The sequence below is a fragment of the Microcebus murinus genome, chromosome 2, assembly GCF_040939455.1.
Source record: "Microcebus murinus isolate Inina chromosome 2, M.murinus_Inina_mat1.0, whole genome shotgun sequence".
NCBI classification, from domain to species: domain Eukaryota; kingdom Metazoa; phylum Chordata; class Mammalia; order Primates; family Cheirogaleidae; genus Microcebus; species Microcebus murinus.
Window position 1 is genome coordinate 10,774,740 of NC_134105.1, and position 19,933 is coordinate 10,794,672.

Below are 19,933 nucleotides of genomic sequence, written 5' to 3' on the forward strand. Positions count from 1 at the left end.
AGCCTGGCCCTGCCCCAGTGAGGAGGGGGCTTCCCCCAGAGCCTCCCTCTTCTCCTGTGAAGAGGAAAGGAGGCGGGCCAGGGGAGGAGCTGGGCCCTGCTGTCCCTTTGGCAGATTCTGCCACTCTGGCACCTGCAGGGAACTCCACCAGGGCCCAGGAGGACCTGGGAGGGTGCTCCCCAACCTGCACGAGCTTTCCCAGGGGCGCCAAGCTCAGTAACTGCATGGCCTTGGGGACATTGCTCAGTCTCTCCCAGCCTTGTTTTCCTCTTCTGCTGTGGGAATGAAATTAGATGAAAGCTATATTGTTCGGGATGGGGCTGGCCTGGTGCTTGGGAGGTGTCAGCTATTGTCATTTTGAATTTCATGATCTAGGGCTGGTATTCTGGTAGAATAAGTCTGGCCTGGACTTAGTTTAGCAGTCTGTGCAATAGGACAACGCTGTCTGTCCTCAAGGAGTGGCAGGGACTCTGGGAAGGGACCTGGCATTCATTAAGAACCTACCAGTGTTGTCCTTGGTCACTGTGTTTACATCTGCATTGACAGGTGAGCACAGGGGGCTTGGAGTGGCGGCTTCCTGCCCTGGTGCCACCGGAGAGCAGCGGACTGAGCAGCCTGGGACGTGGCCTGAGGCCCTCTCCATGCTCCCGCACCTCTCTTCTGCCCACTGCTCCTGCTGCAGCTCCGCCTGTGTTTCCTTGGAAAGGCAGCTCCTCTCTCCAGAGCCCCTGGGAGCCATCCCTGTCGTGGCGTCTCTACCAGGTGGCCCTTTGCACCGAGGGACTCTGAGGACAGAGCTGCGGGTGTTCTGCTGTCCTGTGTGCAGTAGCCAGTAGCTGTGGACCCTCTTCCCGGTTGGGGCTCGCCCTCCTGGGCCCAGCTCACTTCCTGTCCAGCCTCCATACCCCGTCCTGTTTGCATTTCCTTCGCTTCCCCCTGGCCCTGGGCTTTCTGGACAGGGCTGAGGACACGCAGAGGGCTGAGGTTCCCACCAGCGCCTGTGCCCCACCTTCCAGCTGGTCTCCTCTCCTCTGGGCTAAAGACCCACATCTATGGCTCCACAGGTCCAGGGACATCTCAGGCTTTTTGCTCAGGTCACAGCTGTTATCTAGCGGGTAGTGTAGTCTGGGCCAGTCCCACAGAGACCGAGAGGGACAGAAGCCCAGTGCCCTCGGAGAGGTCACAGGCCAGTGAGGGCGACTGTTATAATGGGGGCTGTGTCCCCAGCGTGTATGCATCCCAGCCCCACCTGTGTTCTTTGGCGATAGCCTGCTGGCCCACTGCCAGCGGCACCCCTGAGCCACTGAATCAGAATGTCTGGGCAGGGACCTGGGACATATTTTTTTTAAAAGCCGCATGACCGAAGTTTAGTGGCTTCACGCAGAGGTTGGTGGGAGCATGGGCTTCGGACGCATATAGTCCGCAGCATATTATGGGGATACAAATGTTTAGGTTACTCTTGCCCCACCTGAGTCAGAGCTTCAAGCGTGTCCATCCCCCAGATGGTGTGCACCACACTCATTAGGGATTAAAGCCTGTGGTTTCCACAAAAGCACCACCTATCATATTTGCCACACCAACTAAACTGACCTTTGAGTCTACGTATGATTATGCTGGGAAAAACAAAGTTCCAGAGCTACAGAAGTTTTTCCAAAAATCCGATGGTGTGCCTGTCCACCTGAAACGAGGCCTGCCTGACCAAATGCTTTACCGGACCACCATGGCGCTGACTGTGGGAGGGACCATCTACTGCCTGATTGCCCTCTACATGGCTTCACAACCCAAAAACAAATGAGTTAGGCTGCAGAGGACTGGTTTGCTATTTGGCATTAACCCTTTGAATTTCCATTTTCATTGTTTCTGTTAATTTTTTTTTTTTTTTACTTGGATGGCCTGGCATACTTAATGTTTTTGTAAGAAAAACAAAGATATGAAGACAAAAAAAAAAAAAAAAAAAAGCCGCATGACCAGGGCTGGGAGCCACTGCATGGAATGGGTTGTGGGAGGCCTCACAGAGGAGAAACTCGGTCTGGGTTTTGATGGTTGAGTAGGAGTTTGCTTGCTGGTGGTGCAGGAGAATTCCATCGGGAGGGAATAAGCAGCCTGAGCAAGGGCCTGGTCGGCAGGGTCCTGGGGCTGAAAGCCATTCGTGAGGCTGGAGCAGGGTTCCAGGCCAGCCCGGGAGCTGCTGAGACTGGAGAGGTCAGTGGACGGGGGAATCTTGGAGGGCCTTGCAGGGACCTGGGCTTCATTCTGAAGGTGACGAGGAAGGGTTTGAGGCAACAGGGTGGCGTGGTCAGGTGTGTGCTGTGGAACTGTCGCTGTGGCAGTGGAGGTGGAGGGTAGGTTTGCCAAGTGCACATCTGGTAAGAGCCGAAAGCCAGGGAGACCGCTCAGAGAGCGCGCGCCCGCGGAGGGGCTCTGGTTCTGACCCGTCTAAGCGCCTAGTCTTTCCCTGCCCCCCACTTTCTTGCTGACTTCCAGGAGATAGACGCCTCCAGAGTGCCTCTGAGGCCAGAGTTGGAGATGGGTGCCTGGGCCAGGACCTGCTCCTGTTTCCCTCGGTGCCAGGGTGGGTGGCAGCCACCCTCCCTCGGGCAAGGCTGCCCCACTTGGCTATGCTGGCACCTGCCGCCTCCCCAGCTTCTGGGCCTGACTCTTGCCTTCCTGGACCCCCCCCCCCCCGGCACTGGCCTCTCTCCCCAGGACCAGCCTTCCCCGCCCTTGAGTTCCTGGCACAACTGTGCAGCTCGCCTGACCTTCAGGGCCCGCCTCGCCCGGTGTATTTCTCCAGGCCTCATTCAGGTGGAAGAGGGAGCGCAGCCACTTGATTGGCTGGGAGGTGGGAGATGGTCCAGAATGGGGTGAGTCTCAGAGGCTAGTGAGGAGGGGCAGGTGCAGGTGGGAGGAGGGCTGGACTGGACTTTGAACCCTGAGGAACAGGGAACAGATAAGCCCTCTGCTTGTATTAGCCACAGCCGGGAAGACACCTGCCCTGGCGAGCTTGGGCAGCTGAGGGTGGTGGGAGGTGCTCATGCTGAGCTGCTCTTGGCGAGGGTCCTGTCACTGAGCTCTGCCCACTCCAGGCTTCTGGTGGCACGCCTGCAGCCTGGGGCTGGGGACCTCCTCCCTCGCTCCGGTGCAGCTCGCCCTGTCTGAGCACCACCAGAAAGAGCGGTCTCCTCCTAGACATTCTGCACAGTGTATCGAGAAAGGGAACCATTCAGGGGTGTTCTTGCCTGTCCATGTTTCAGAAGGTGACCCCCCCCCCCATGAGAAGACAGCCTCTTGTAACCCTACCGCCCAAGCAGAGCATGGTCAGTATCACAGTAGTGGTGGCCACTGTTTGCTCAGAGCTGACTCTGTGCAGGGCACTGTGCAGTTTGTCCCACCCACCACTGAATCCTCAGTAGCCCAGGACACCTGCGAGGCAGGTGCTACTGTCACCCCCGCCTTTGAAGTGAGAGCGCTATTACCTGTTACTGCCAGCAAGTGGCAGAGCTGGGATTTAAACTTGGATCATCCTGTCGCCAAATCCCCTCCTCTAACCGTGGGCTTCACTGTCACCGCCTCTCTAGTGCCACATTGCCTCAGGCAAGTCCCTTCCCCGCCTTTGGACTCAGTTTCTCTATCTGTAAAGTGAGAGCAACACCCCAGTCTTGGAGCTGCTTTCTGGTTCTGACGTGCCATGATGCTTTTGAATTAGTTCTCTTTTAAAAAGTGAGAATGGTTATTTTGATTTTTCCTCATTATAGAGCTCACGGTAGAAGATCTGGAAAATTCAGAAAAATAGAAGGTAGAAAGAAAATCCATAATCATACCACCGAGGCGCGACTCTGTTAATATCTTCACGAATTTCCTTCCAGCCCTTTTCCTCTACACGCTTTTAAAACATGGTCGGAATCCTGGAGTGGATGTGATTCTGTGCCCTGCCAGCCACGCTTGGTTCCTGTCTACTCTCCGTCACCAGCCTGCCTGCCTCTTTGGCAGGGACTGTGGCGGGAGGAAGGTTCTAGACTGCTTTTCAGAGAGAGCTCTGTCTCAGGGGCATCACAACACAGGTGTTTTGGCTCAGCCTCCCACCTTGCAAGTTTCCAGACCACACGTAGTTCAAGGAAGATGTAAAAACACAGCAATGAGGAAACAGGCGAGCAGCTTCTGGAACCCTCGTGTTTGCTTGGTGTCCTCACACCCACTGCCTCGCTGGCCTCTTGCGTGTGGCAGCCTGGGAGCTGGTCTGGGCAGGCGCTCCCTGCGGTCACACAGAGGGCGTGAGGCACAGCCAGCCTGCCAGTGGGTCCTGCCACCTCAGGTCCTCCGTGTGACGTTCTAGGCTCTGGGGGTCCCCCAGCAAACCCTCTGCGGGGTCCCTTATACTCCTGGGGTGCAGAATCCCCAAATGGGGTCCCATTTGCTGTCACCCATTTTGGTGGTGCCAGCTTAAGGACGGGCATCTTGGCAGTGACTGAGCCTGCCCAGAGCTTGTTGTTGACCTGCCGTGTCCCGCAGACAGTCCTGTGGGGCAGGTAGTGGGGCAGGTGGGGACACCGAGGCTCAGCTTGCCTGCCAGTATGAGATGGGACTCCAGCCTGGGTCCCCGACTCCCGAGGTGGAGCTGTGGTGGTCACAGCCCGTGCCCTGTGCCTTAGGTGAAACGATGAATGTTAATGATAGTCACAGACCAGCGTGTTCCAGAGATCCTTCCCAGAGCGTTACGTGTATTTACTGTTTTTTTTTTTTTTTTTGAGACAGAGTCTCGCTCTGTTGCCCGGGCTAGAGTGCCGTGGCATCAGCCTAGCTCACAGCAACCTCAAACTCTTGGGCTCAAACAATCCTCCTGCCTCAGCCTCCCGAGTAGCTGGGACTACAGGCATGCGCCACCATGCCCGGCTAAGTTTTTCTATATATTTATTAGTTGGCCAATTAATTTCTTTCTATTTTTAGTAGAGACGGGGTCTCGCTCTTGCTCAGGCTGGTTTGTAACTCCTGACCTTGTGTGATCCGTTCACCTCGGCCTCCCAGAGTGCTAGGATTATAGGCGTGAGCCACCATGCCTGGTCTGTATTTACTCTTAATTTTCTTACCAACTCTGTGAAGTGGCCACTTTTATAAATCCCCATTTTGCAGCTGAGTAAACTGAGGCCCAGAGATGAGGTTAGGTAACTCATCTAAGGTCTCATAGCTATCAAGTGGAAGCCAGATGATACCAGGTAGCCTGAGCTCTTTCCTGACCCCTTGAAGGTCTGCAGAGGTGGCAAAGGGCTGCTCCGAGGCACCCCCACTCCCTTGTCCACTTCCTCCTGAGACTAGTGGCACGTGTGTGCAAAATGGGGGCCACGGGCCTGTGTCCTTGCTCTGGGGCTCCAGGGGCCCAGATTAGCCTATAGCGGATGCCTCCCAGAGTCCAGCCCTGGAGTCCAGGAAGGCAGGGTGGCCAGAGGGCTGAGATTCGCCTTTGGGGTCAGTGCTCCCTGGCTTGAGTCCAAGTGTTGTCACCTGGTCCTCTTGCTTCTGTGACTGGGGCAAGTGTTCACTTCCCTGAGCCTCTGTTTCCTCCTCTGTAAAATGGGGTGTTAGGAGAATTAAACGGAATAACACAAATAGAGCTTCAGGCTCCATAAATGTTGTTGTCTCTCTTCCTTCTAGGAAAAGCCCTGGGCTTGATGTGTGGAGGGTGAGGGGAAAGGGGAAGGACCTCAGACTTTCTGGCCTGGGAGGGAAGGATCCTGGGGTTTGGCTCCAGGATGAAGTGGCAGTCTCTTTCTGCATCATCATCAATTGTACACAGAGCTGGGCAAGATGCCTCTCTTTTTCCTTCTTTTAAATGGGTATAAATCTCCCCAATTCTTCCCTCTCAGAGCTCTTGGGGCACCCCCAGAGCCCTCAGAGAAAGGCCCAGCAGACCTGGGTGGCGGTGAAGGAGCCCACAGAGGGGGCCGCCGCAGGAGGACTGCTGCACAGCTGTTTGATCTTCCAGCTTGCGAAGGGGTTTGCAGGCGTTTCAGCTCTCTTTCCCAAGCCCTTTGCTGAAGAGAACGTTTTAGTCCTGAGAGTTTTCAGTGTGGGTTTAAAAGACAGCCTCACGCTTAGTGGAGAGTGTCCTGTGGCGTCAGTGGTAATGGAAAATGCATTTTTCTTCTTGGACCCAGCAGATCCACTTCTAGGAGTGCCCCGCAGGCTCAGCCTTGCACTCGTTCCAGGCCCTGTGTGTGCAGGAGGCCAGTGGCCGTATTGTTTATGATACGACACCAAGAGCCCAAAGCAACCTCAGTGTCCCTTGATAGGGGTGGGTTATATATAATAAATTATGGTACATTAAAAAATACTATATATAGGTGTTACAAAAAAAGTGAGGCTGGTTTCTACATATGGTTCTGAAATCGTCACCAAGACTTAATCTAAAAAGGCAGTTGCAGCCCAGTGGGCGCCCTGTGCTTGCTTCCTTCTGCGTCAGCCAGGGCGCACAGGCAGACGCGGGTGTCTGCATCTGGCCCGTACGTGGAATAGTTCTGGAAGGATTCCTGAGAAACTGGTAACAGTGGTCCCTTCCAGGGGTTTAGGGTAACTGGAGTGGGAGGGAGACTGACTTTTTATTGCACACCCTTTGCGTTGTTGGAATTTCGAGAGGCGCTGGAGTATGCTCCTTGCATAATGAGCACAGACTCTGGGTCTCCATGGCCTGGGTTTGAACCCTGACTCTTCCTGGCTGTGTGGTCTTAGACAAGTTACTTAACCACTCTGGGCCTCATTTTTCTCATTTATAATTTGGATCAGTAAATGTTAATATTTATAATGTGCTTAGAATCATGTCTGCGATGCAGTAGGCACTACATGAGTGTTTAATATTACTAATATTGCCATGTACACGCTTTCTGTTTTTATTTGGTGAGCCAGTTAATAAAGATAAAGTGAACAAGCCTGCTGCCGGCTTGTGGCAGGGGTAGATTAGCCTGGAGGGCTCAGGGCTTTCCCGCCAGCACCCATCCCCTCCCCTGGGGAGTCTAGAAGGACAGCCCCCAGCTCGGGATCGGAGGTGGCCGTAGGGAGTGAGAAGGCCTTCCCTCACTGCGTGGCGGCAGGGAACGGGGCTAGGATGGCTGCAGGGCCCAGGAAGCCTGTTGGAGGCGCCGGCCTCTGGGTAGTACGAGCCTCCGCTGGGAGGTGATAGCGGTGCCGCCTGGGGCAGGGAGAGACTCTGCCCGGCGTGAGCATGTGGGACCCTGCCCTCATCTTGTGCCTTCGGCCCCGGCAGCCCTTGGCTTCCTCATACCCATACGCCAAGGCCAGGTGACCCCTTGCTGGCCAGCCAATCCGTGGGGCAGGACAAGGAGAGTCAAAAAGAGCGTGGCCTTGGGCGGGACCACAGGAGGAGTCCAGCGAGGGTGGCCAGACCTGAGGGAGCCCGTGGTTCCTGGACGCTGGGGGTGGGGGGAGGCGCATCCAGCCTCCTCCGCGATGGTTCAGGTGTGAACTGGCTTCTGGAACGTGGGGGCCTGAGCGTGATCCTGGACTCTGGGGCTGAGGCTTACCTGTTAGCCAGAGGGGACAAGGAGGGGAGCCCCTGGAGCCCGCAGGCTCCCGAGGGTCCCTTGGTACTGACAAAAGGAAGGTCTATGGCTGCAGGGGTTTTCTGGGAAGATGGGGTTTTTGGCTGTGCAGCTGCCGGTGTTTCTATGGTTGGTTAATGATTTATGATGGTTGGAGGCTGGGCGCTTTCTGGGGCTGCCCCACGCCCTGGCAGCTGCCGGGAAGGCGCGTGAGAGCTGCTAGGTTGGAGTGCGCAGGTTGAGAGGCAGGGACTCGTCTCTGTCGCTGAAACTTCAGCCTGAGGTCTTAATTAGGTTTCTGGCCTTCTTCCCACAGGCGTGCGGCTGGGACGGTGCTGGCCTGAGCTGGACCTTGTCTGATGGCTTCCTCCAACCCACCTCCGCAGCCTGCCATAGGTACGGTGCCCAGGGCTCCCCGCTCCTGCATGTCCTTCTGAGGGTGACTGGGGCTGGGGGAGGGCCCTGCCTTGGAGCATGCTGGCCCCAGGTGAGGGGCCTCACCGCTCTGCTCACGGTTTCTTGTCTGCAAAGTGGAAGTAATTCCCTTTTCACAGGGTAGGCTCTGGGCGAGGGCCACTCCTGTGCCCCTCTGTCTAAGATCCCCCAAGAGGTGAGCAGACTAGTCTAGGGACTGAGGTGCCCTTGGGCTGAAGCTCTTAAATCAAGGGTGGGGAACTGAGGTTGAGTGGAAGGGGCCAGGCCATGAGTCTGATCCTTGAGCAGTGGTAGGGGTGCCAGATTGAGCCAAAAAAAAAAAAAAAAAAAAAGAAAGAAAGAAAGAAAGAAAAGAAAAAAAGACATACTTGTGCTAACAGAATTATTCATTGTTTATCTGAAATTCCAATGTATTTTGAATTTGATGCCTGTGTTTGGTTTGGCAACTCTGGCAGTGGGCCCCAGACTCAGCAGGTGGAATCCAGACCCCGCCCGGGGAGCGCTGGACCCCAGGCTGTTCCCCACTGGCCCCTTTGGGGAGCCAGTGCTTTGTCACCAGCCTGATCCGAGTTTGAGCCCCAGCCCTGCCACTGAGACCGTGAGCTTAGTTCAGAGACGTGGTGTCTCTGTGGCTGGTTTCTTCATCAATAAACATGGGGAAAACAAGTACACCCTCTCCGACCTGTTGCAGACTTAAGTATGTGTCAGCCACTGGCATGTGGCAATCAATTGCTCAATGATGGAGCACTTATCATGCAGGGTGTTGGCAGGACAGACTGTTGTGCTCTGGTCCCCTGCTGGGTAGAGCCGATTGCCGAATCTCCCCACCCCGAACCCAGTGCTCTCCTCCGCAGGGCAGGGCCAGCACGGCAGACCCTCCTTCTCCAATGTGGTGGGGGCTCTCCAAGGTCCTCTGGCTCCTGCCCCTGCCTGGGCTGGTTCTCCCGAGGACTGGGTGTGTCCAAAAATGTCAGAGGCATCAGTGACCAGCTCCAGTTGTGCCATCTGTCCAGATCATTAGGAAGGGCTCTATTCAGCTCTCAATTATCCTGGGCTGGGCCTCCTGATCTTTCCCTCTGATAAGGAGCAATGACTGATTGCCTGGAGGGAGGGCAGCTGCTGGAAGGGGGCAGGCCTTGGGGACAAGCACACCTGTTTCCTGATTTATGACCCGGACTGGGTCCCAGGATGGTACCCTGGTCCTTGCTACCATGAGCACCCCGCTCCCTTTCTCCCACCCACCAAGAGGGCCAAACATGGGAAGTGGGAAAAAATATTTTACAACTAAATCAATTCTGTTCTGTTCAGCAAATATTTGACAAACATTTATTATTCCAGCTCCATCTGATATTGCTGGCTAGTGTCATCTGGTCGCACCGAGCTCTTTGCCATTTTCTGATTCTTCGAGAGCTCCCCGTCATCTTCCCAAATAAAGTTCAAATTCCTGAGAAGGGGACTCCTGCAAGCACCTTGTCAGCTGTCTGTGATCCTTGTGTCCTTGCTCAGGTCTTTAGTCCCATGGGTCGTTTGCTGTCCATTCTCTGCTCCTGCTGCAGCCACAGCCTGGAGTAACCCTACCACCCCAGCCCCACCTGAGCCTGGCAGGCCTTTTCTCGTCCTTCAAGGCTTGGTGCAAGGGCAACCTCGCACCCAGAGCCTTTCCTGAAGCCCCAGTGAGCATGCGCCCCCTTTCTTCAGCACCCTCTACGTCTCTCGGGTTTTAGGTGTTCTCTTGCTGCATCCGCCTCCCTCCCTCTGCAGTGAGCTCCCAGACGATCAAGGACCATGTCTTACTTTTCCTGCAACCTCCTGGCCCAGTGGCTGTGCACTGGATGTGTGGATGACCGTCAGTGGGATAACTGAAGCTATGCGTGCTAATACTGTTAAAGGGAGAAGGCACAGAGGTGACCTGAGTCTCTGGACACAGCTTGAGTGGCCTGGGGCCAGGCCTGGCCTGTGAGTGTGGGAGGACTGCCCATCTCACCCCGGGGCAGGGCTGTGATCCTAACAGTAATAGTAATAATAATGGTGATAATGATGATGCAATGATGGTGACAATAACTAGCATCATCATCATAAGAGCAGCTGGCATTTAATGAGTACACACCTTGCACCAGGTGCTTCGTGTGTGGTAATTCTCTCCAGCCTCCCAGCAGCCCTCGAGGGGGTCACTATCACTGCCTCATCTTGCAGATTAGGAAACTGAAGCTCGGGGACAAGTAACTTGACACGCATACAGCCAGCGCCTGGATGAGCTGGAGTGTGAGCTGAGCCCCGGTGGTCTAACCCTAAAACCCTTGTCACTGCAGTGACACCATACTTGTGTAAAGGGAACCCCCAGCCCCTGCCCAGCAGATTCAGTCGGGCAAAGACTGAGGTCGCCGAGAGGTTGGGCAAGCCCTGTACGTCATGATGGGCCTGTATCTGGTACCCCCCAAATAGTGGGCAGGGACTTTGTGGTCACTTATTCCAGTATTTTTTAAACGTTTAAAGCCACAACCCATAGACATAGCAATAGGAGTGTGTGTTGAACAAAAGCTTATAATACACCTACTGTGTGCTGGGCACTGCACTGGGTGCTGGGGAAGACAAAAGTGACCAAAACAGACAAAAATACCTGTTCTTATGAAGGTCATGTTCTAGTAGAGGAGACAGTAAAAGAAATAACATGCAGCATCACATGCTGATAAAGGCTATAGAGAGAGAGACAAAGAGGCAAGGCAAACGGAGTCTCAGGGTGTCTTCATGGCAGCTTCACTGAGAGATGACATAAAGACCCTCGAGAGGTGAGAGTGGGAGAAGATACCTGGGGGAAGAACATTCTAGGCCCTGGAACTGCAAGTGCAAAGGTCCTGGGGCAGGAGCACGTCTAGCACATTCATGGTACAGGAAGGAGACCAGCCCAGCACGGCTGGAATGGAAGGAGCAAGGGGGGAGCTGAAGATTGTACACACACGTGCACGTGTGAGTGCACACACACACACACACACACACACACACAGTATCTACATACCTGGAACAGAAGTGTCAAATATGATATTCAAATTATATCAGATTATAATACAAATATTTTTAAGTATCTGAAATGGTTTAATGCCAAGTGTATTTTATTTGGTATTGTGATACCAAAAGTAATACCCAGTGTGATTTTGTTAATGTTATAACAACATTATTAAATATCTGAAACAAGCAATTCAAAACACAAAATAAAATGCTGATTGGGAATCCCCTAATTGATTTTTTGAGCCATGAATCCAGCTTCCTTCCCCACCCCTGTGTTTCCTTTGTTAATTTGTCACCGCAGGCCAGAATGTCCGAGGGCTCAAGCCACTTGCAGGAGGGGCTGGGCTCAGTGGAGAGCGTAGCGCATGGATGGAGCTGGGTTCAAATCCACCCTGCCCATCAGCCGCAGGCCTGCGGGTGCATTGCTTTGCCCCTGGCTCTCCGAGTCCCCGTTACGTGATGTGGAGGTGGAGGCGAGGCTTACACAGGACGCCACGTGGGCTCATGGAGCGCTTGTTTCTCCACACCTGGGGAAGGAGTCTGTGCCCGAGGAGTCCGCCCCTGCTGGCGTCGGCCCCTGGGATCCCCAAAGCCCCAGCAGGAGGGGCTGGGTCCCTCCCCCGTGGCCCTCACCTCTCAGGGGAAGTCGGGGACTCCCCGCCCTGGGGAGGGAGGGCACGCTTGGGGCTCCCGCTGCAGTTGATCAGCCGAAGAAAGGGTTCTTACATTTGTACCTAAAGTATTCTGCTCAGGAAACCTCTGGGTCGCTGTGGGGGAGGATTGGATTTCTCTGGTCAGAGAGACTGTTGGGATCAGATGCCCGTCTGTCCATCTGCTGGCCCATCCGTCTCTCTCTCTGTTCTGTCCTCTTCCTACCACGCACTCACTGATCCATCTTAATCGTTATGACGCACCTGCTGGGCTGGGTCCGCAGACCCGTGGACTGGGCAATCCTGTCTGTCCCCAAGGATCCGAGGCTGGCAGGCAGACACTAATTACACCTGTTATTGTCACAGCCCTGTGTACGACAGGCACTGTGCCCAGGGCTGCACCTACCCCAGTGCTTCTCGGCTAGTGGCGATTTTGCCCTCCAAGGAGACAAATGGCAGTGTCTGGAGACATTTTTGGTTGTCATAGCTGGAGGGTGCCACTGGCCTGTAGTGGGTAGAAGCCAGGGGGGCTGCCGAACATGCTACAGTGCACAGGACAGCTCCTCCCAAAACAGAGAATTACCCAGCCCGGTGTCAGTGGTGCCAAGGCGGAGAAGCCCTAACCTGCATCTCAGTTGCTGTCTCAGTTGATGTTGCTGTCAGTCTTATGGGGAAAGCGCTGTTTGATTCTTCAGTTTACAGAGGAGAAAAACAAGGTTCAGAGAGGTGGAGTGACTTACGCAGAACCACACAGTGAGCAGGGGGCCCAGAGTTGGCCATCTGAGTCCAGATGTGTGGCACGAGAGGACTGCTCAGGGTGGCTCAAAGAGGGGTGGGTCAGACGTTTAAAACCAGACCAGACTTGCCTTTGGCTTTGAAGCGGGTTTGTACGAGGTAGGAGATGGACTTAGTGAATCGCTATGGTTCTGTCCAGGCCCAGACTCTAGGAAAGATGTCTTGTAGGAAGAGGACCAGGGCGCCTCCGCTGGGAGAGTTGGCTGGAAAGGTGAGGGCTTGCTCTGCTCTTCAAGGTAGAGGATTCATTCCTTCAATAGTGCAACAAAAGCTGCTGAGCTCCCAGCCTGGGCCAGTCAGGGGGAAGTCTGCTCTCAGGGATCCTAGCCTGGGAGGGGAGTGCAGACGAGCACAGAGTAAACCATTCACACGTCTGACAGGACTGGAAGAAGGAGACAGTCGGCAGGCAAGCATGGAGAAGGGAGGCAGGGCCCGCTGTATCAGGGTGCTCCGGGTCTCTGTGCTTGAGCTGAGCTTTCACAGATGACGAGGAAGAAAGGAGGTCACAGCCACAAAGGGGTCTCCCAGTGGGGGAGAAGCAGAGAATGAGGCCCGGCCCGCAGACCTCCATGCTGGGACCTTGGCCCCTGCCCTGGCCGGTATGTGCCCTCACACCTGCAAGCTGGCTGCCTTCAAGCCCTTGACGTTCCCAGGCAGCTGTGTTTCATGCCGCCGTGCATACCAAATGAAGTGCAGCGTGCAGGACGTGTCTGTCTGTCCGCTCATTTGCACACACACAAAGTGCACAACACATAAGCACACACAGAAACACACATGGAGGCTTGTGCACATGTGCAGATGCATTTAAAAAGCCTGCTTGTTCACAAAACCAGGGGATGGGAAGAGGAAAGGCCTACATTCAAGTACAGGTGTGCACATACTCCCGCCTCCCCCCCTCCATTGCCACCACCTGCTTAGAGACCTGACCCAACCTTAGGAGCACAGCGGGGCCACCTGGCCTGAGTTTGATCCAGTCTCTGGGAACTCTCCTTCCCTCGGTCAGACCCTCAGTTCCAGCCCGTGCCCACTGACCCCTGCCATCTCTCCCTTGACCAAACCTTCGAGACCCCGCAGCCTGGCTAACTCCTCCTCTCTTCCAGGAGATCAGCTGGTTTCTGGAGTCCCAGGCCCCTCCCCCGAGCCGGAGGACGACCCTGGAGAAGCCTTTGAGTTTGACGACAGTGATGATGAAGAGGACACCAGCACAGGCCTGGGTGTTCCCGGCCTGTCTCCAAGGAGGGATGCAGACCCTCCCCTGATGGACTTCGACTCCACCCCTGTTACTGGTAAGGGATTTCTGGGAACCTTGGTCTAGGGGCTTACCGGGAGCACAGAGAACTGGCGGAAGCTCCAGGCTCCCAGGGATGCCTGGTGGCCTCTCTGCTGTCCCCAGAAAGCAGGAAGGGAAAAACCACTGGGAAGAAGCTGCATTCCATTGCTTCCCCTGGGAATTCGAAATTCCTAGCATTCCTGCAACATCTGGCGCACTTGGGCACATTGTAAGTGGAAGTGGTTGGCCGGGCTTTTCTTTGGAGACAGTGGCTGCCCAGAGCTTGTGTCTCTGAAGCCTTCCGGGGCAGCTTCTCCTGAAGAATCTATACCAGCCAGAATAGCAGCCTCCCTGAGGTCCCCTCTGCCGCCTGCCGGTGGTGGTGGGGGGCTGGGCAGCCCTGAGAGGCTGGAGGGCCCTGATAAGGCTGGAATTAAATGGCAGCTTCTGGGCTCTTAGATTCTGGGGACCGGACTAGCTGGAACTTCCTGTAGGCTTGGGGAGAAGGGCTTCCGGAGGAGGGCAGGCCCGGAGCAGGCGGGAGGCTGGTTGGGATGTGGGCCACAGGGTGGAGTGGGGGTGGTGCCGCAGGACAGGTAGGGGAGCTCCATGGATGACTGGGCTGTGCTGGGAGAGGAGGCAGGACCCAGCAGGCACCCAGGCTGGCCCCGGCCTGGCTGTGGCTCCCCGCAGGAGGCTGGGAAAGGGGCGGGGATGTGTGCGGGGCCGCCTCCGCCTCCCGCCTGACAGGCTGTCCCTCTGCTCTTGTCCCACAGACCCAGACCCAGCAGCCGAGCCGCCTGGCACGGAGTAAGTGAACCTCACTCCTTTGCTCTGGTGGTTGGAAACGGGGAGACCAGGCAGGGGCTGGGGACAGGCTGGAGCCGAGGCCAGGAGGGCTCTGACAGGTCTTTGGCAGGGGTGGAAGGCATGTCATTTGAGACCCTTCGCCCAGGGGGAGGGGTCAGTCCCTAAAACTCATGCTCCTTTTTCCCTTCTTTTGCCCACAAGCCTGGGAAATAGCAGAAAGCAGCCTGGCTCCAAACCCCGCCTCTGTCCCTTGCTAGCTGTGTGGCCTTGGAGGAGTCACAGAAACTCTCCAGGTGTCATTCTGTTCGTACACTCCATTGGTTGTCGAGGACTAAACAGCTGTCTGGCATTCAGCACTGTGCCGGCCCGTTGTAATTGTTTCTGCTGTTGCCACTTGTTTTGCCATTCCCATTGCTTCTCCCTTCCTGTGGCACTTGTCGTTAGGCACCCTGCCCTTCTGTGCTTGGGGGCCTGTCAGGAAGGGTGGCCTAATGGTTAAATGCCTGGACGCTGGGGTGACTGTCTGTGTCTTGACTCTGGCCCCCACGCTGGCCATGGGTCTTTCTTGCGTAGGTCAAAGTTCTCCTGGGCTTTGGTTTTCTCATCTGTAAAATGGGTCATGGGGTAAAAAGCCCAGCCTCGCAGTAGGCGCCTAATCAAGGCTGTTACTTTTTTATCACAGTTCCTCTGTGGTCTTGGCAAGTCAGGTCTGGGTTGGATGGCATATTTGAGGCCGGGGATTGTGGAAACTAAGACCACTCAGGATGTGGGCACTTAGAAGGTCCCTGCCTAAGCAGTGGGGGATATAGGCCAGGGGCATCTGGGGCCCTGAGTGTAAATCCTGGCTACTATGGTGGGAGGAGGGGTGTTTGAGCCCCCTTTTGTCTTCCTGGAGTGAGCCAAGTGAGGGGGGCTAATTCTTAGGCAGGTGTCACCCAGGCAGGTTGCAGGCTTAGGGCCCCTGGAGGGGAAGGAGTCCCTGTATGTGCTCATTTGCTGTCCAGAGTGGGTGGACCTGGGAGGGTTTCTGCTGGGCTTGCTACTGTGTAATTAAGGTCAGAATTAGGGGCCATCCTCTCCTCCCTGATTAGGGACCTGAAATGAATCAGCAGCCACTGGTCCTGCACCTGGGCTGGGAGGTCTGTGATGGCTACAATCTCCCAAAGGATGAAATCCTCCAGGGTGGGCCAGGAATGAAGCTGCAGAGAAACTCAGTCTGGTGGGGGATATGGAAATGTCACAGTGGGTCAGGGAAAGATGCCCAGGGGACAGTGACAGAGGGGGGCTGGGCCGGGGTGGGGTGAGGCCATCAGGGAAGACTTCCAGACCAGGTCTTGGCTGAGCAAGTGAGTATAAATTCACCATTGGGAATAGTGGGGGGTAGGAAGGAATGTCTGCAGGGAGGAAGCCCCTGGGCAGAGGTGCAGGGCTGGGGAGCATGCTACATGGGCAGCAAGCAAGTATACCCCTCCCTGGAGTCTAGTGCTCTCACTTCCCCCCAGCTACCCTCCTGCAGACCCAGTTGTCCTGAGCTCAAGTCAGGGGTCAGGAGTGCTGCAGCTGGGCCCTTCTCCGCCCACCATCCCCCTGTGCCCTGTGGCCCAGCAGTCCTGCTGGGTCCTGGAGACTTGGCTCCTGCCCTGGGCCCTGGTGACACTGCAGCCAGGTCACGTGTCAGGCGGGCTCCGAGGCCAAGTGACCCAGTGGCTCCCAGAGCTGGTGCTGCATGGGGTTGTTTTTCATCATCCTGATAGTTAGGATAGGTTAGCAGCGGCCAGGCATTTCCGGGCAGGGAGAGGGGCTTGGTCTCTGCCTTTAACCCCCTGCCTGCCACTCCGCAGCACCACAGCCTGTCCTAGGCTCGGCCTGGAGTCACCCCAGCTGCCGTGAACCCTGTCTCCTGGAGGCACAGTGGGGCGTGAGCTCGGAGGTTCTGATCCCCACTTGGCCCCTCGCTGGCTGCGTGACTTTGGGCTACCTGTGGGCCTCCCCGAGCCCCAGTTTCCCGTCTGTTAGATGGAAATAATAACGTCCACTTTGGAGTGCTGTGAGGAACAAGTGGGAATGGCCAGGAGGCTCCCCGCTCTCCTAAGTGAGCACGTCGTGTGTATTTCTGCTCCCGCCTCCTGCCCAGTGTGGGTGCTTCCAGCGGACAGGCGGAGTCTGTGTGCCCGGCACCGGCACCGTGAGCCCCGGGGCTGGCTGGGTTGCTGGGGGCTGGCGTCTCACCAGCAGCAGGAGCGATCAGCATCGCTTTTGAATGCCCTGAACTGGGCATTAGGGCTCTTACTGTCATTTTCTGGAGAACATTCATGGGGCATGTGCTCCCTGCAGAGCATTTGTTAGGGGAGGAGTTGGTCCCAGGAGGCCTCTAGTCCAGCCTCTCAGTCTTACCCAGGGGGAGGCCATGGGGTGGGACTTGCCAAAGCTCAGGGAGTGAGAGGCCAGCAGCCTCCTGACTCCTCGTCCAGTGCTCTCCATGCTGCCCCCAGCCCTGTCCCCTCCCTTCCAGGTCCCCGTTTACTTACGTTCCAGCTGCTTCCTGGGTGGTGATTTCCCACTCTGGAGTCTTCTGGGAGAAGAATTGATCCAGGCCACTTTCTTCCTCCTCCGTTATCCAAGAGAAAGGAAGAAAAAAAAACATCTTAATTTTCCTTTTTTTAAAGTTCCCCAAAGGTGGTCACTAAGCAAATACTTTTGAAGAAACAAATCTCAAAGTGGAGAACATTTCACCTCTTCTCACTGCTTTTCCTCCTCGACCCCTGCTGGGAGGTTTGGAAATGGCCTTGGGCTGTGTCTGGCTGTCTACCTGGCCTCGGGCTCCTCATATGCCCAGATCCCAGAGCTTTTGTCGAAAAGTGACCTCACTCCACCTCACTCCACGGCTGGGGAGGAAAGGAGACAGGGCCAATCCCCCCTTACAGCTGCTGGGGGTGCGGGAGTGAGCCTGCCTGGCAGGAGAGGGGTTGGTGGTGAGAGCTGAGTGTGGGGCTCAGGGCCCGAGCCGCATGGTGCCAGCTCCAGGACTTGGCTCTGCTGCTCACTAGCTGTGTCGTCCAGCAAGTTGCTTCCTGTCCGAGCCTCACTTTCTTAATCAGTAAAATGGGGATAATGAGCCTGCTCTCCTGCAGGGCTGTGTGTGGAGTAAGTAAGCTGACATAGGCACAGGCTTCGTCCGGCCTGCACGTGCTAGCTGCTCGAATGTATTCACAGCCGTTGTTCTGGAGCTGGGTGGCTCTGTGCCCCTGGGAGTCAGACAGACTGGGGTTTATCACCGGCAAGCCGTGGGACACGGGCTGGCCCCCCACCTCTCGGAGTCTGTGTCCCCTGTCTCCACAGTGAGGAGAACCACACCGCGGGGCGGGTGGTCACGAGGATGACTGAGGCCGATCTGCAGGCCAGTAACCTTGGCAGCAGCTGCACTGAGGACGGAGTGGGGGTGGGGTCGGCTCTAGCTTTGAGGCCGGGGACCTCCCCGTCCTGTCCCTTCGCCTGCTTTGCTGGGTTGCCGAGAGGGGGCGGCCAGGCTGCTGTGGGGTACACGGAGCTGCTGGTGTTGCCAGGCGTGTGTTTTGGCCAAGACCCAGGGGCGATTTTAGAGTTGGACCACCCTGCTCAACAGTCCCAAGGGGTGAGGATGGCTGAGAGCTCGTCCGCCCCACTGCTGGGGAAAAGCAAGCATCAGAGTGCTCGGCTAACTGGTGGCACATTCTTTCCCAAATGGGACATATCTGTTAGCAGATAATAATAACAACAGCAAATAATAGTAGCAATAATATAGTAATGATCATGTGTGCTGCATACCAGGCACTGAGCTAAATGCCCAGTCCCACTTACTCCTCCCATCTCTGGGAAGTAGACACTGTCATTACCCATTTTACAGATGGGGAAATTGAGGCTTATGGGAGTGAGGTGCTGTGTCCATGGTTACATGTGGATAACACATTCAGAACCAAGGCCCGGAGGCCAGGTGCCCGCCACTGTCACTTCCCTTCCTGCAGGAACTCCTGCTTTGGTGCCTGTGGGAGGGGGTAGCCACGTCCATATGCATGCCTGACTGTGTACGTGTTGGGTAAGGATTCTGCCTGCTCAGGGATGACCTCTGAGCTCTCGGGAGAGAGGTTTCTAAGCAGTGGGTGGAATGTTCCATGGACCCCACCTGGGGAGCCGCACTTGGTACTGCCTGGTGCGTGATTCTGGGTGAGGCCCCTTCCCTTGGAATGGGAGCAAATGAAAGCAGCCTCTTCCCTTCTCTCTCCCCACGGAGGTCTTGTGAGCGTGGGGGGGTGGTGTGGAGGTGTGTCTCCCACCTGCAGTCACCTCCCTGGGGACAGGGACACTTTCTGTTTTTCATAGGGGGAGATGCTGTGTCTGCTACTGTACTCTCACGGCTTAGCTGTGCAGGCACAGGGTGCGGGTGGACTTTGGAGCCCAAGCACTCATGTCTACCCTGAGCTCTCCCGGGGGAGTTGTGGTTGGAAGGGCAGCCCCGGGCACCCAGCGGTGGCCAGGAGACGTGCATGCCCAGGGTCACTGGCTTCCTGTGTTTTTCCTGGACTCAAGTCTGCACCTCTCACCTCTAAGTGCAGCAGCGCCGTGGACTCCGGCCCCTGCCGGGTTGTTTGCTTTTCCTGCCCAGTTCGGCTGTGTCCACACAGAGCCCCTGTGGCCTCGGCATTTCCCAGCGGGTCAGGGTTTCAGCTACTGACCCCAGCCGTGGGGGCCCTCACGGGCACCCTGGAGGTACCTGTCTTGCCCCTTCCTGGGCTTTTCTGGACAAGATGGATTGTGCTGTCCATTGGGCAATGTCTCCCACCTGGGCTGGAGCTGGAGGGAGGAAGGGGGCAGCCGGATTCCTGGAAAGGATGGGAGACCTGTCCTCCCTGGAATGATTGAGGAGCTGAGAAGGTCTGGACATGTGACCAGGCTCAGAGAAGCACCGTTGGAACAGAATAGACACAGGGCGCTGGTGGCCTGTGGCTTCTGAGGCTTCTGGGTGTGGGGGTCATGGGGGTGCCTAGGAAGAGCAGGTCAGCTAGGCCAGTGTGACCCCCAGCCCCCAGAGGAAATTCTGAAGGTTTTCCAGATTGCCGCAGACCTGGTCGGGAGTCGTTTGGAATCCTAGGCTTGTCCTTCCACCCGCTGTTCCTAAATCCAGAGCATTTGAGCCTCCCGTGTCCTGTCCCACAGGGTCCGTGTGGGACCCAAGGCCTGGCTGCCGTGGGCTTTGCCCCGGGGCGGCCCCCGTGGGAGGTTCATGAAGACCAGGCCCTTCCTTTCACCAAAGACCTCTCTGGCCCTTTGTCAAGTCCCTAAATTGAAAAAGCTGTTTTTTTTTTTTTTTTTTTTTTTTTTGTCTTCTTTTTTTATCTTTTCCACCTCTGAGGGTGGAAACAGTTCTCAGTTTCCACATCAGAGCCGTG

General features: G+C 56.0%; 1 protein-coding gene across 2 annotated transcripts in view; it reads left to right on the plus strand.

The window, feature by feature from the left end:
- Window positions 1–19,933, plus strand: part of ARHGEF10L (Rho guanine nucleotide exchange factor 10 like) — a 141,543-nt gene that overhangs the window by 26,326 nt on the left and 95,284 nt on the right. Inside the window, exons 2-4 of one of the 2 annotated variants that reach the window (XM_075994489.1) lie at window positions 7,864–7,943; window positions 13,531–13,716; window positions 14,477–14,510. In XM_075994489.1, the coding sequence (XP_075850604.1) occupies window positions 7,907–7,943; window positions 13,531–13,716; window positions 14,477–14,510 (257 nt within the window). In that variant the 5' untranslated portion in view covers window positions 7,864–7,906. Of the gene's footprint in view, window positions 1–7,733; window positions 7,944–13,530; window positions 13,717–14,476; window positions 14,511–19,933 lie in introns of those variants that run through there. The other variant, XM_075994495.1, reaches the window with a different exon arrangement.